Genomic DNA, 13,418 nt, shown 5'->3' with positions numbered 1-13,418 from the left:
AGAATTCGATGTCAAAGTGAAAAATCTTTCAAGAATGTGACTGAAATAAGGACATTTAAAGACATACAAAAAATGAAAGAATTTAGCAACCTACACTACAAGAAATGCAAAAGGAGTCCTCGAGGCCTAAAGGTAAGGATACCAGACAGAAATCTGGATCTACACAAAGAAATGGAGACTACTGGAAATCGGTATGTACACAGTTAAATATCTATGTTCTTATCATTTAAATCTTTTAAAACAATTTGACCGATTAAACAAAAGCAATAATAATGAATTCTGGGGTTTATAACATGTCTAAAATCAAATTACATGACCACACTAGCATAACGGCCAGAAGGGGAGGTATAATGTCACTAGATGGCACTGATAGAGGTGTATTCTGGAAACCCTGAAGCCCTCACTGAAAAAGCAAAAGCAGGAAAAGAAGTCGGGGAGCGGTAGGCCAGAAGAAAGAAAGAGTTACAGCTAATAAGCCAACAAAGGAAAGAAAATGGAATGATATAAAAACCATGTAATCACTATGCGGGAACAACTGCTCTCCATGCACTCCAGCCCGGGCGACAGTGAAACCCCGTCTCTACTAAAAACACAAAAATTAGCCAGGCATGATGGCGGGCACCTGTAATCCCAGCTATTTGGGAGGCTGAGGCAGGACAATAGCTTGAACTTGGGAGGTGGAGGTTGCAGTAAGCCAAGATCATGCCATTGCACTCCATCCTGGGCAACAAGAGCAAGACTCTATCTCAAAAAAAAAAAAAAAAAAAAAAGCGAAAACGTACATAAAATATCCCTGGAAGGATTCATAGGCAACAGCATCCCACAGATTGCCTACAGGGTGAGACCGGGATACAGGAATGGAAGAGATGCCTATTTTAACTTTACAATTTTCTGTACTATTTGATTTTTTTTGTTTTAATAGAGACGGGGTTCTCTCTTTTTTGTCCATGCTGGTCTCGAATTCCAGGGCTCAAGCCTGGCCTTATTTGAATTTTGAGCCATGTAAATGTACCATCTTTTCAGAGAAAAATAAAATCTGGCTGGGCACGCGGGGACGCTCCGGCCCCCAAGGGGGGGTGTCCCCTGCCTTTTTAACCTGGTAGGGGCGGTTCAAGTGGTCGGGGAAATCAGCGATTTGGAGGGTCGAGGGCTGGTGCTTTGAAGGAGAGGCGGAGGGTAGAGAGGGATTCCCTGTCCCCGCTGCACTCGGTGCATCCCCTCGGTTACTGCTTTTCTCGGCCCGCAGGGCCCCTAACCTGCTCGAACCCATTGTGCAATAGAGGCGGCCGGGTCCCTTTAAGGCCCCGCCGCGCCTGCGCCTTGGGTACTCCTGACGCGCCAATCAGGACCCTGAGGAGCCAGTGGGCCGCAGGCGCAGTCGAGGGGCTGGGTGGCGGTTGAGACAGCGGCGGTACTGGGAGGGGTAAGTGAGGGTCGCGAGGCTGCCAGAGCTTCTGAGCGAGCGCGGTGCTTTCGGGAACGCGGGACCGGCGACCCGCGGCGCCAGGAGCTGGGCCGAGGCGCGCCGGCGCGGCTGCCGGCTGCCGTCTGGATGGGAAGTTACCGCGAAGTCCACCCAGCGTTTCTGAGGTGAGGGCGCTGCGCCAGGCTGGGCGGGCGGTGAATCCGGGACCCGCGGGCGCACAGCTGGGTCGAGGCGCGGCCGTGCAAGTTTTGTTGCGCGAGCGCGGGTGGGGGTGTGGGGGCTGGTGCACCGCCGGGGCCTGAGTTCCCTGCGCTGGATTCTTCGCCTGCCGCTGCCGCCCGCAGCCCACCTCTCGTGGGCGCTGGGGAAGAAACTCGCTGGCGGGTGTTCTGTGGCATCCCAGGGGGTGGAGGGACGGAGCAGCTTCGGGGGCACGTCCTCCTATATCCTGTAGAGGACACTGACCCCGCACCCCACCCTCGAGGCCGGAAATAGGTTCCCTCTGCGGACCTGAGAGGCCAGAGCGCTCGCGCCCCTGACTTGCAAAGTTGGGGTGTTTACTGGCCTCCGGGCTTCTGCTCCTGGCGGTGTCTCCAGGCTGGTGATGGGCAAGCCAGGTGTGCCAGGTCCAGGATGCACATGAGGAGCGTTTGTAGCCAGCACTGAATCACCTCCTGACTAGCGGGGCAATCCTCAAATGAACCGCAGGATTTCGGGTAGGTTGGATTGTGGGGTTGCTGTTTGGGCTCGGAGGAGTTGCTGTGATTTCCCTGTGTCTGTCTGGCTGGCTGGCTGGCTGGCTTCTTAGATCATCTCATTTGGCGTCCTTTCATCGAAAAGTTAACCAAGACGTTTGGCCTGGTTTCCTTGCTTTCCTCCTATCTTTTGCTGCTAGAGCTGCTTTCGAAAGGAAGTCTTTCCTGGCAGTGGTACCTTTTCTTTGGGTTACAGTGTTGTTCATCCTTTCTTTGCCAAAAGAATGAATCCCAGTAATTCACGAAGTTAAAGAAAAGATCTGCTGATAGTGTTCAATCTGTTCGGAGCTGATGTGTGTTAGTAGCTTTCTTTTTGTTTTTAAATTTTGTTAGTAAAATTTCACTAGTGAACCAGAAGCTATTTTTTTCTATTCTGAAATGCTAGCTTTAAGATTTCTGAGAACTTTGCGTCAAAGAAATCTTGGAAAAGTTACTGAAGTATAGAGAAGAAGTTCACAATTTTAAATGTGCAGGTGGCCCCTGGCGCAGTAGATCACACCTATAATCCCGGCACTTTGGGACGCCAAGGTGGGTAGATCACTTGAGCCCAGGATTTCCAGACCAGCCTCGGCAATGTGGCAAAAACCTTTCTCTACTAAAAATACAAAAGTTAGCTGTGTGTGGTGGTGTGTGCCTGTAGTCCCAGCTGCCCGGTAGGCTGAGTTGGGAGGATCGCCAGAGCCCGAGAGGTTGAGATTGCAGTGAGCTGTGATCATGGCAGTGCACTCCGACCTGGATGGCAGAGTGAGACCCTGTCTCAAAAAAAAAAAAAAAAAAAGAGTAATGAATTTTGACCAAGTGAACCACCACAGATCAAGAAATAGAACATTACTAGACTGGGGTATATTTGTAGGAGTGGCATTGTTGGTTTTAGAGGTATATGAATGATAAAACTTTAGTATTACATATTGTTGAACATTTTCCCAAAGTAGTTGTACCATTTAGCAGGGATATGCTGGTTACCCCACATCCTCGCTAATGCCTGTCGGTTAAAAATTATTTTGCCATTCTAATAGGGATGCAGTAATATATCAGTGTGGTTTCATTGATATTATCTTTTATTGCTATTTATATGTCCTCTTTTGTGACGTGCCTGTTAAATCTTTTTATCCAGTTTTCATTGATATGCTTGTTTTCCTGTTGATTTGTAATACTTTATTCTGGATATGCCTCCTTTCTAGGATTTATATGTATTGCATTTCCCTTTTTTCAATCTGTAGCTTGCGTTTTCACTCTTTTATGGTGTTTTTTCATGACTGGAGATCCTCTAACTTTTTTTTTTCTTTTTGAGACAGGATCTCACTCCGTTCCCCAGGCTGGAGTACAGTGGCACAGTCTTAGCTCACCGCAGCTCACAAGGTTCAGGTGATCCCCCTGCCTCAGCCCCCAAGTAGCTGGGACCTACAGGGGAGTACCACCACACTCGGCTGTTTTCTGTATTTTTAGTAGAGATGGGGTTTTGCCACATTGCATAGGCTGGTCTGGAATTCCTAGGCTCAAGTGATACACCTCCCTCGGCCTCCCAAAGGGTTGGGATTACAGGCATGAGCCACTACACCCAGCCTGAGATTGTTAATTTTAATGAAATTATACTTTATCAATCTTTTCCTTTATGGGTACTGCTGTTTGTGTCCTATTTAAGAAATCAATGCCTAACCTAAGAGTATGAACACATTTTTCTGTGTTAACCTTATAACAATTTTATTTTAGTTTTCGCTTTTTTTTTTCAGACAGGGCCTCACTGTATTGCCCAGGCTAGAATGTGGTGGCAGGATCTCAGCTCACTCAACCTCCATCTCCTGGCTCAAGTGATCCTCCCACCTCAGCCACCTGAGTAGCTGCGACTATAGGCATGTGCCACCATGCCTGGCTAATTTTCGTATTTTTTTTAGAGATGGGGATTCAACATGTTTCCCAGGTTGGTCTCGAACTCTTGGGCTCAAGTAATCTGCCCACTTCAGCCTCCTGGAGTGCTGGAATTACAGATGTGAGCCGCCCCACCTGGCTATGATTCACTTTTTACTACACGGATGTGTCTGCTTAATCCAGCACCATTTATTGAAAAGACCATCCTTTTCCTTCTGCACCGTGTGGCACTGTTTTTCATAAATCGAATGACTGTATGGTCATCTGATTTATGAAATTAGTGTGGTTCTGTTTCTGTTTCTGGACCAACCTGGGTAACATAGTGAGATCCCGTCTCTACAAAAAATAAAAATAATAAATAAACGAATAAAATTTAAAAAATAAGTGTGTAGAGCAGTTAGAGTCATAGGCGATAATTTATAAATGATTGCCAGTTTCTTGGCTACATATGGGTGTTGGTAATTCAGATGTGTTGGGCATTCAGGCAAAATGTATTAAGTGAATTATATGGTGTTCAGAATGATTGCTAGATGTTCACTGTGACTTGAATTAGTTGTTATTTGAGCCTCACAGAGCTACAGTTTTGACTCTTTTATTTATTTGTCTTTTTAAAATTTTTACAATCTTCCTGTCAAGGCAGTAACTGTTTTATACTTAATTGTTCTTAGGTATAGTTAATTACCAGGAAAACTTTATGGATCATATCTAAATAAGTGTTAAGCCATTTAAAGGGCTCACGTGATGTGATGTAAACAATAGTATTCTACATAATAGTTTTAGGACTACATCAAATAATTTTTTTTTCTTGAGACAGTGTCTCGCTCTATTGCCCAGGCTGGAGTGCAGTGGTATGATCATGGCTCTCCGCAGCCTTGACCTCTCAGGCTCAAGCAGTCCCCCCACCTCAGCCTCCTTAGTAGCTGGGTCTACAGGCATGCACCACTATGCCTGGCTAATTTTCTACTTTTTGTAGACAGGGTTTTCCTATAGTGCCCGGACCGGTTTCAAACTCCTAGGCTGAAATGACCCTCCCAACCTTGGCATCCCAAAGTGTTGGGATCATAGGCATGAGCCATCACACCTGCCCATTTTAGTTTTAATAATTTTTCTATTTTTCTAATTTAAAAGATTCACTAAAATCTCTTACAGCTATTATTTATGAATATAGTATTCATTGTTGTTATGATTAGTTTGTATGTGTTTAATCTGATTTTCAATATAAGCTCCTGGCAATTAGAGATTTTGTCTCTTTTATTCACCACTATATTCTCAGTACTTGACCTTGCCTGGCATGAAACAGATATTGAATAAATATTTCTTGAATGAACGAATGAATGAACATACTAAGACCATATTCAACAATCTCTGAGTATCACAGTTTTCACCATCTAACAAATAAAATAGCTTGTATAGAGTAGAGTCACAGTCAACCTGCCATGAAAGGAAATGTCAATGAAAAATAATCCTTTGTATGTGTAGCTGCTGAGATTTTGGGGCTTTTGTTACTGTAGCATAACCTAGTGAAAGCTCAGTGAGACAACATATAGAATATACGTGTACAGATAGACCAGCTAGACCAGTAGATGGGATTCCAAAGATAGTTCAGTAAGAATTAACTAACGACACCCACACTCTCTTAATTCCCTAACAGAAATAATGGAATTCTTGTTCTCTAAGATCTGCCTCAAATATTACTTACTTTGTGAAAACTTCCCTGGCTTCTGTAGTATTTAGTCAGGACTCTATTTTTTCCCCCCAGGCTGGAGTACAGTGGTGCCATCATAGCTCACTAACCTCTAACTGAAGGCTCAAGGAATCCTCCTGCCTCATCCTCCCAAGTAGCTGAGACTATAAGTATGTGTCACCATGCTCAGCTTATTTTTCATTTTTTATTTTCCAAGACAGGGTCTTTCTATGTTGCCCAGGCTGGTCAGGACTGTTGATTACATATGACAGAAACCCAGCCACCTCTAGTTCCCCACCACCTTTCAACCTGCTCTTCCCTGGGTCTTCCCAGTCTCCGTAAATGGCAGCTCCATCCTTCAAGTTGCCGAAGCCCCAAATCTCAATGTTAACCTTGATTTCTCTCTTTTATCTCACAGGCAATCTGAAGGCAAATCCTGTTTAGACCCAGGCGAAGGTTCCTGGTGACCCAGGCTCTCACCAGCCAGTTGTCCCTTGCCGTCCTCCTGAGGGTGTCTGGAGCTTCAGTGCTGTGTGTTCTTGGCCTCCACGCTGGGGATGCCACCGACTCTCACCGTCCAGGGCTTCCAGTGGACTCTCCAAGGCCCTGATGTAGAAACTTCCCCATTCGGTGCCCCAAGAGCAGCCTCACATGGTGTGGGCCTACATCAAGAGCTGCCAGATCCAACAGGTAAAAATCCCGAGGCATTGCCAGCTCGGTGGGGTCAGATAGTCCTCTTTCTATTATGACTCAGATGTTAAGGGAGGATGCCAAGGTTTCTAAACATCGCAGGGCCTTGCCTGGCATGAAACAGATATTAAATACATATTTGCTAAATGAATGAACAAATACCCACAGCGTGTGCCGCCCATGACCTGCAGTGCCGTGGTCAGGTGGAAGTGATTTTACTTCAGGAGAGGACAGTGTTCTCTCCAGGACTTTTCCTTACTGGCTAGATCTGTATCCCTCTCCTCGCTCTTCCCCTCTCACCCCCCGTTCTCTGCCCCCATTTCTCTCTGTTTCCACCCTACTGTCCCCTTTCACCTGCTTTCTGCTCTTCAGCTTTTGTGGCTCACCCCCTCCCTGTCCACCTGCGTCCCCCAGGCGAAGGCCCTTACACTGTCCTGGGTGGGGAGATGTGTCTGGTTTTAGGCAGTGCCCTCTGGATATGTCCAGGATGGGGAAACATGGCTCAGTTGCCAGTATAATGGGTTAAAAGTGGCCACTTTTGAAGGCCTTTCCCATCTCCCATTCCAGAATCCTGTAGGACTTAGGATTTATGGGCCACAGTGGAATTCTTGGTTTCCCAGGACCTTGTGGTGGACGCCGTCTTTCACTGCGCATTCATGGGGTGACTATTAGGTACCAGGCCCTGCCCTGGGCTAGAGGCCCCACAGTGAGTAAATCTCAGGTCACTACCCCACGGAACCCACCACTACAGGCATTGAGAGGGGGAGAAAGAAAGGGGCATGGCCTGTTTGTGTTCTTCGCATGTGGTCACCCACAGGTCTTGGGGGAGTGGGAGCCAGTGCAAGGAGAGAAGTCCAGTGAGAAAGGCAAATGGATGACATCAGACCTAGGGGCTGAGGCCCCCAGCTGCAGCCAGGTAGCTTCTGGAGTGGACAAGGAGCAACAGGGAAGTTCGTGTCCTGGTGTTCTGGGCTGCACTGTCTCATCTCATTCTTGTGAGCACCAGAACTTATCCAAAAACAAGACTCAGTGTCTCTGGCAACAGTGGGCCAGAGACAGAATGTGTGAATTTCAGAGGAGGAGGAAGGGGTTGTACCCCATGGAAACAGTGTATGGTTTTACAGTAGCGCATCTTTCTCTGATAACTAGTTAGCATGTTCCTGTTCATGGAAAATATTGGTGGTGTAAGTTTCCCCACTGTTCTCATCTTCATGTAAATTTGTTCATTTCCTTCCTTCCTTCCTTCCTTCCTTCCTTCCTTCCTTCCTTCCTTCTTTCCTTCCTTCCTTCCCTCCAGCTCTCTGTCTCTCTTTATTCATTCCCTGCCTCCCACCCACCCTCTCTCCCTCCCACCCACCCTCTCTCCCTTCCTTTCTTTCTCCTTCCCTCCCTCCCTTCTTTCCTTTCTTCCTTTCTTCTTTTCTTTTTCTTTCTCTCTCATGCTCTTTTTCTTTCCTTTTTGTTCTCTCTAGTTTTTTGAAGAGATCACACTGTACTGAAACCTACATTATTTACCAAAATCTCTGGATCTGCTTCTGTCTTGCAGGCAGAGAGCTCATCCAGTAGCCCTTAGCTCTTCCTAGCCCCCTCCTTTGATTTGTTGGTGCCACTGGGGCAGCTGCTGAGTCTCAGTGGTTTCTAGTCTTCACCAAGTTCTGCCCACCTAGATGGTTTTTACCTGTCCTTACCAGAAACCTGCACTGTCTAGATTGCTGAGGCTGCTTCTCCTTAACCGATCTGCTATCTGTATTCCGGGGGCACGCCAGGGTTAGAGGCAAATGGCACAGGCCTTGAAATCTCCAACTGCTCTGACTCCAGGTTGGTGCACTTCAATGCCAAGTACTAACCACACAATAACAGGATGCCACCAAAACCTTGATATGGGGCTGCTGCATCCTAATTAAAACAAATTAATAGCCTTTTTTTTGTTTTAGGACAGTTCTAGGTTTACGGAAAACTTGAGTGGATAGTACAGAGAGTTCTCCTAGGCTCCCCTGTCCTCCAGCACACAATTTCTCCTATTAGTATGTTGTATTAGTGTGGTCCATTCGTTACAATTGATGAACCACTGTTGATACGTCATTATCAACTAAAGTCCACAGTTTACATTAGAGTTCATTCTTTGAGTTTCACAGATTATGGGTTTTGGCAATTACATAATGTCCTAAATCCCCAATACAGCATCATGCGAAATAGTTTCACTGCTGAAAATTCCCTGTGCTTCACCATTTCATACGTCCTCTCCTCCACAGCATTATTCATAATAGTTAAAAAGTGGAAACATCTTAAGCCACCATCAGTTGATGAATAAACAAAATGTGGTATAACCATATAGTGGAATATTATTTGGCCAGAAAAAGTTGAAGTACTGATGCAGGCTAAAAAGGATGAAACTTGAGAACAATATTCTAAGAAGCAGATAGAAAATACCACGCTTTGTTATTCCATATAGAGGAAGTGCCCAGAACAAGTACATCAATAGATAGAGAAAGTAGATTAGTGGTTGTCAGAGAGCGCAAGAAGGGGGGAATTGGAGAGTGACTGCCCATAGGTACAGGCGTGCTTTTTGGCATTATGAAAATATTTTGGAATTAGGTAGTGGTGATGGTTGCAACAGTTTTGGAATATGTTAAAAGACACTGAAATATATGCTTAAAAATGGTGAATTTTGTGATATATAAATTGTACTGTAGAAATAATAATAATACCAACAGTAATAAAGCAAGGTATCTTTGTACATCTCCATGTCCTGTATTTTCATTAAAAATGAATAAATAAATAAATAAGCATTTCAGGGCCAGGTTCAGTGGCTAACTCCTGTAATCCCAGCATTTTTGGAGGCCTAGGTGGGAGGATCGCTTGAGGCTAGAAGTTCAAAACCAGCCTGAGCAACATAGCAAGACCTTGTCTCTATGAAAAATAAAAAATTAGCCTGAAATGGTGATGTGTGCCTAGAGTTCCAACTACTTGGAAAGCTGAGGCAGGAGGATCGCTTGAGGCCAGAAGTTCAAGGTTGCAGTGATCTATAATCACCAATGCACTCCAGCCTGGGTGACAGAATAAGACCCTGACTCAAAAAAAAAAAAAGCATCTCACTTTAATAGTAAGTGGCCAAAATATGTTGCTGGCTGCATGTTGTGAGGAAATGTGTTAGGTGAAAGAAGTTAAATTCCAGAAGTTTTCCTTTTTTCAGAAATGAGGTATAGGAGAGAGAAACACATACTTGGAAAGAACTGACCCAGCTGAATTGGAAAATGTGGGAAGGAGATGGGAAGAGGCTGGTCCACCTGAGATCTGGCTGCAGGACTTACAGCAAGGGGAACGTGGGCAAGTTACAGACTCTCTGTGCCTCAGTTTCTTCAGCAAAACAGAATCATCCCATAAACTGTAAGGTCAGTGCTATCAGTGGGTCCCCAAATGGACTGCACATCTGAGTCATGTTAACAAACACATTCCAGGCCCCACCTGAGCCCTCTGAATCAGAATCCCTGCAAGGAGGACAATGAACTTGGATTTGCACTGACTTTCCCAACTGTTTCTTACTTTGATCACCTTGGGGGTAGGACCCATTGAGCTGCACCACATCATTCCAAAGCCAAAACGCAACAGCAGAACAAGAATATTTTCAACGCAGTCTCTCAAGCAGAGGAGAAACGGTTGAGGGAACCTAGAAGTAAAGGAGATCTGGCTTGCTGGGCTCCATTTAAACTTTGAGTATAGCAGAGACACGAGCCCTTCGGGACACATGCCTGACACAGTGACACTCCAACTTCGGAAGAGTGGAAGCCCTAATTTCAGATTCAAGCATGCTTTGAGTAGAAATTAAGTTTACCTCTTTTTGCACAGCAAGATGGCCAATCTTTCCTAAGCTGCTCACCTTACAAGAAAAAGAATCGTACTGCTAAGAATTCAGACTTCAGCAGGCATAGGTAAGTAAGGAAGTCTTATAAATCTATTTTAGCCACCTAACAAGAAACTAGAAATTTAGCAAGTTCTTTCACTTTCAGGACAGTTGTGTTCACTAGATCAGAGGCACTGAGACATGAAGAACAGACCCCTAAAAAGGGAAAGTGTTCCTTTCAGTTTTAGGACATCACTGGAATATTAGGGAAGTGGAAACACAGCTGCCCACTCTACAGTATGGGTTGCTTTTGTGTCTGGAATGTGCCTAATGTCCTGATCTCTGTGCCCTTTTCAGGGAGCCTTGGGAGGAGCCCGAATCACTGATGGAATTGGACAGTGCATGGAGATGGTTCAGCAGGACGAGGGTAAGTGCAGGGGCAAGTCCAGGTTATACTGAGAGACAACTAGTGGTGCTGATGGGGACAGACAAAGATAAAATCAAAAGTTTGTGTTTCATCTTCAAAAACTCAAACTAATAACAAACTTGGCCTTATGAGAAATAATAAGTATTTTTCTATTTACATGAGAGTTTAATGTCAAAACAGGAATCAGAAAAATATTAAGTCCAGGGCATAAAACCTAAACCATTGCTCATATTGATTCTTTCTAAACAGAGCAAAGTGTAAAATCTTCTCCATAAAATGCACATTGTGGTTATGAAAAGGCCAAAGTCTTAGTGAGAATCATTGGTATTCCATAGAAGAGTGAATTAAACACAGCCAAGGGAAGACCCAAGTCTCATACTTCTCTTGTATATTCCAGAGTTCTAGGGGAATTCCAGGTGGTAGAGGTTATTTCCCATACTGGTAAAGCAAGGTTGCAGACACTCGGGAATTTTGGTCCCAGTAGGGGAGGTCACACCTCTGTCCTGGAAAATACTACAGGAATGTATACTCTGTGACTCACTCTGCTCATTCTTCCAGCATCACAAAAACCAAAAAAAAAAAATGGAAATATGTCCAAATACATGATGCTATCCCTCTTCTTCAGGTTTCTTACCTGTTACTTATGGATAATAGCATTACCACAGGATTATGATGAAGGTACAATGTCCAAATATGAGCACAGTTTTGAGCAAAATGCCTTGTACGAATTGGTCAATGAACAACTAGTAAATAATTATGTGAATATTTACTGAATTATATGGATCCTATGAATAATTACTGAATAATTACTGTGATTGCTTTTATTGGCAGTGCTGAAAACTCATCCCCGTGTGACCTCAAGTAAGCCATGTAACACTGTGAACCTGCAGTTTTATCATTTTTAAAATAAAGAAACATGACAGATTTTCATTATGACACAGAATGTCAGGTCTCCCAGATGCCAGAAGATACATTACTTGAAGCCATTGATACGTCTTAAAGCAGTATCCTCACAGTGTCATTGGAGGACAGTGTGGGCTGCAGAGAGACACGCTTTGAAATGGGATTGACCCAGTCCTCCTTCCTACACTTCCACATGAATGCTGGGCAGCCCAGGATCACACTCACTGCACCCTCAACTCGGGCAAGTCCAGCAGCAAATCTTAGGAGACCTGGGCCACAGAACAGTCTCCCAAGTTCCAGGCTCACAAAACCTAGGTGGGGATGAAAGCTGAGAAAGCAAGGAGGTGGTTCAGAGGATCACTCTTTCCTACTCATTCCTGTCATCTCAAACTCACCTTCTACTGCAACACTGAGGATCACCAACCAACCGTGACCATAACCTTGATCTTGCCATGTTCTGTTAGTGGAGTGAAACCAAAAATCAATGGTGTTAGTCCAACTTAACAAAACAGATATCAAACCATATTCCATAAGAACTGCTCATGGCCCTGTTCTTTTCAGTATATGGGAAAACAAAATGGAAACAACAAAATAGCATGAGGTTTATGAAACTTCCCAAGATAGATGGTCACACATGTTTTCAGGAGATCTCTATAGAAATGATTTTGATCACTTGATAACTTGAAAAGAGCTCTTGCGACACTAGAATGACATCCATAAGTGACAAGTATAAAATGTAGTGCTCAGTGACATTAAAAAAAATCAACCCACATAGAGGAAGAGCTCTGGACATAGGGATGTCAAACTGGTCTAGAGTGTAATGAAAAGCCAAGATGGTGCCCCAGTAAGAAAAAAGAAATCAACATAACAATGGGAAGCAGCAAGAAGAAGACTGAGACAGGAAAGACAACATCTTTCACAAATGAATTATTCATTCACTGTCTAGTGGATGCAGACAAAACTGCAGAAGACCCAGAGGAAATCAGGGCAGGCTAAAAGTTTGATATCTTACACTTGTGGAAAAGCCTTAAGATCTGTTTTAACTCGGAGCAGGTGGGGTGACATCATGACTACCATTAAGAAAATATAACCTGTTGGGAAACTGTTTCTGCCTTCATGATGTTGCACAGACAAGCGATAAACAGTGAGGAATGTGCTTAGATGTATTGGGAAAGAGATGGGTCTGTGGCATTGTCACAAGGGTACACGAATACTGAGAGTGAATTTTGAAGGAATGATCCCAATTGGTGGTGACCCTCAGGCGAGACCAGGGTGCCTGTGTTTCAGCAAAGCCTTGGCAGTTGGAGTGAGGGCTCCTAAGATTCCATGACACCCCCACGTTCTAATTGTGTTGTAGCAACTGCAGACCGTTACCTGGCACACTGGCCACACCCTTGCTCACTCTTGTCGGAGACTGAGCTATTGGCAGTGCCTTCAGCTCTGAGCTCAGGCACCGTGAACATTGTTTTTGTCGTTAAGGATCCTAAAGTGCTGTGGGGACTGATCACTTTTTTCTCAACAGTAAGTTAAGAATTTCAGTTACTGTATATCCCTCAGTCCTAATTAAGCCTATTTGATTTCACCAGTTTTTAACCCATCATGTGTTTGGGTGTCTTCTCCCCAGTCCCTGGCCCCACCTCTTCTGCCACAAACGTCAGCATGGTGGTATCTGCCGGCCCTTGGTCCAGTGAAAAGGCAGAGATGAACAATCTAGAAATCAACAAGAAATCGCACCCCCAGCTGGTAGAGAACAAACAGGAGTTCAGAAACCTGCAACAAAAATTTCTTGTAACTCAAGTGGCCTACTTCCTGGCCAACGGGCAGAA

General features: G+C 44.7%; 1 protein-coding gene and 1 long non-coding RNA gene across 4 annotated transcripts; both read left to right on the top strand.

Annotated features, from left to right (window-relative positions):
- The first annotated feature begins 573 nt into the window (after positions 1 to 573).
- LOC131382683 (uncharacterized) lies at positions 574 to 6,243 on the top strand. Of its 3 annotated transcripts, XR_009212268.1 has the most exons (5): positions 574 to 1,590; positions 2,024 to 2,142; positions 3,477 to 3,546; positions 5,807 to 5,901; positions 6,150 to 6,243. It is a non-coding gene; the product is annotated as an uncharacterized LOC131382683 (long non-coding RNA). The 3 variants fall into 3 exon arrangements; XR_009212269.1 differs by lacking the exon at positions 3,477 to 3,546; XR_009212267.1 differs by lacking the exons at positions 3,477 to 3,546; positions 5,807 to 5,901.
- A 55-nt stretch (positions 6,244 to 6,298) lies between these two features.
- Positions 6,299 to 13,412, top strand: LOC131382684 (neuroblastoma breakpoint family member 3-like; the record flags this gene model as incomplete). Its single annotated transcript, XM_058435130.1, has 4 exons — positions 6,299 to 6,421; positions 10,620 to 10,689; positions 11,521 to 11,550; positions 13,217 to 13,412. Coding segments are annotated over exons 1-4 (335 nt in total), but the record flags the coding sequence as incomplete, so codon positions are not given.
- Between the last annotated feature and the right edge of the window lie 6 nt (positions 13,413 to 13,418).

Source organism: Hylobates moloch, unplaced genomic scaffold (genome assembly GCF_009828535.3).
Source record: "Hylobates moloch isolate HMO894 unplaced genomic scaffold, HMol_V3 SCAFFOLD_1137, whole genome shotgun sequence".
NCBI lineage: Eukaryota > Metazoa > Chordata > Mammalia > Primates > Hylobatidae > Hylobates > Hylobates moloch.
The sequence above is the reverse complement of the archived record's forward strand: the minus strand, read 5'-3'. Positions and strand labels throughout refer to the sequence as shown.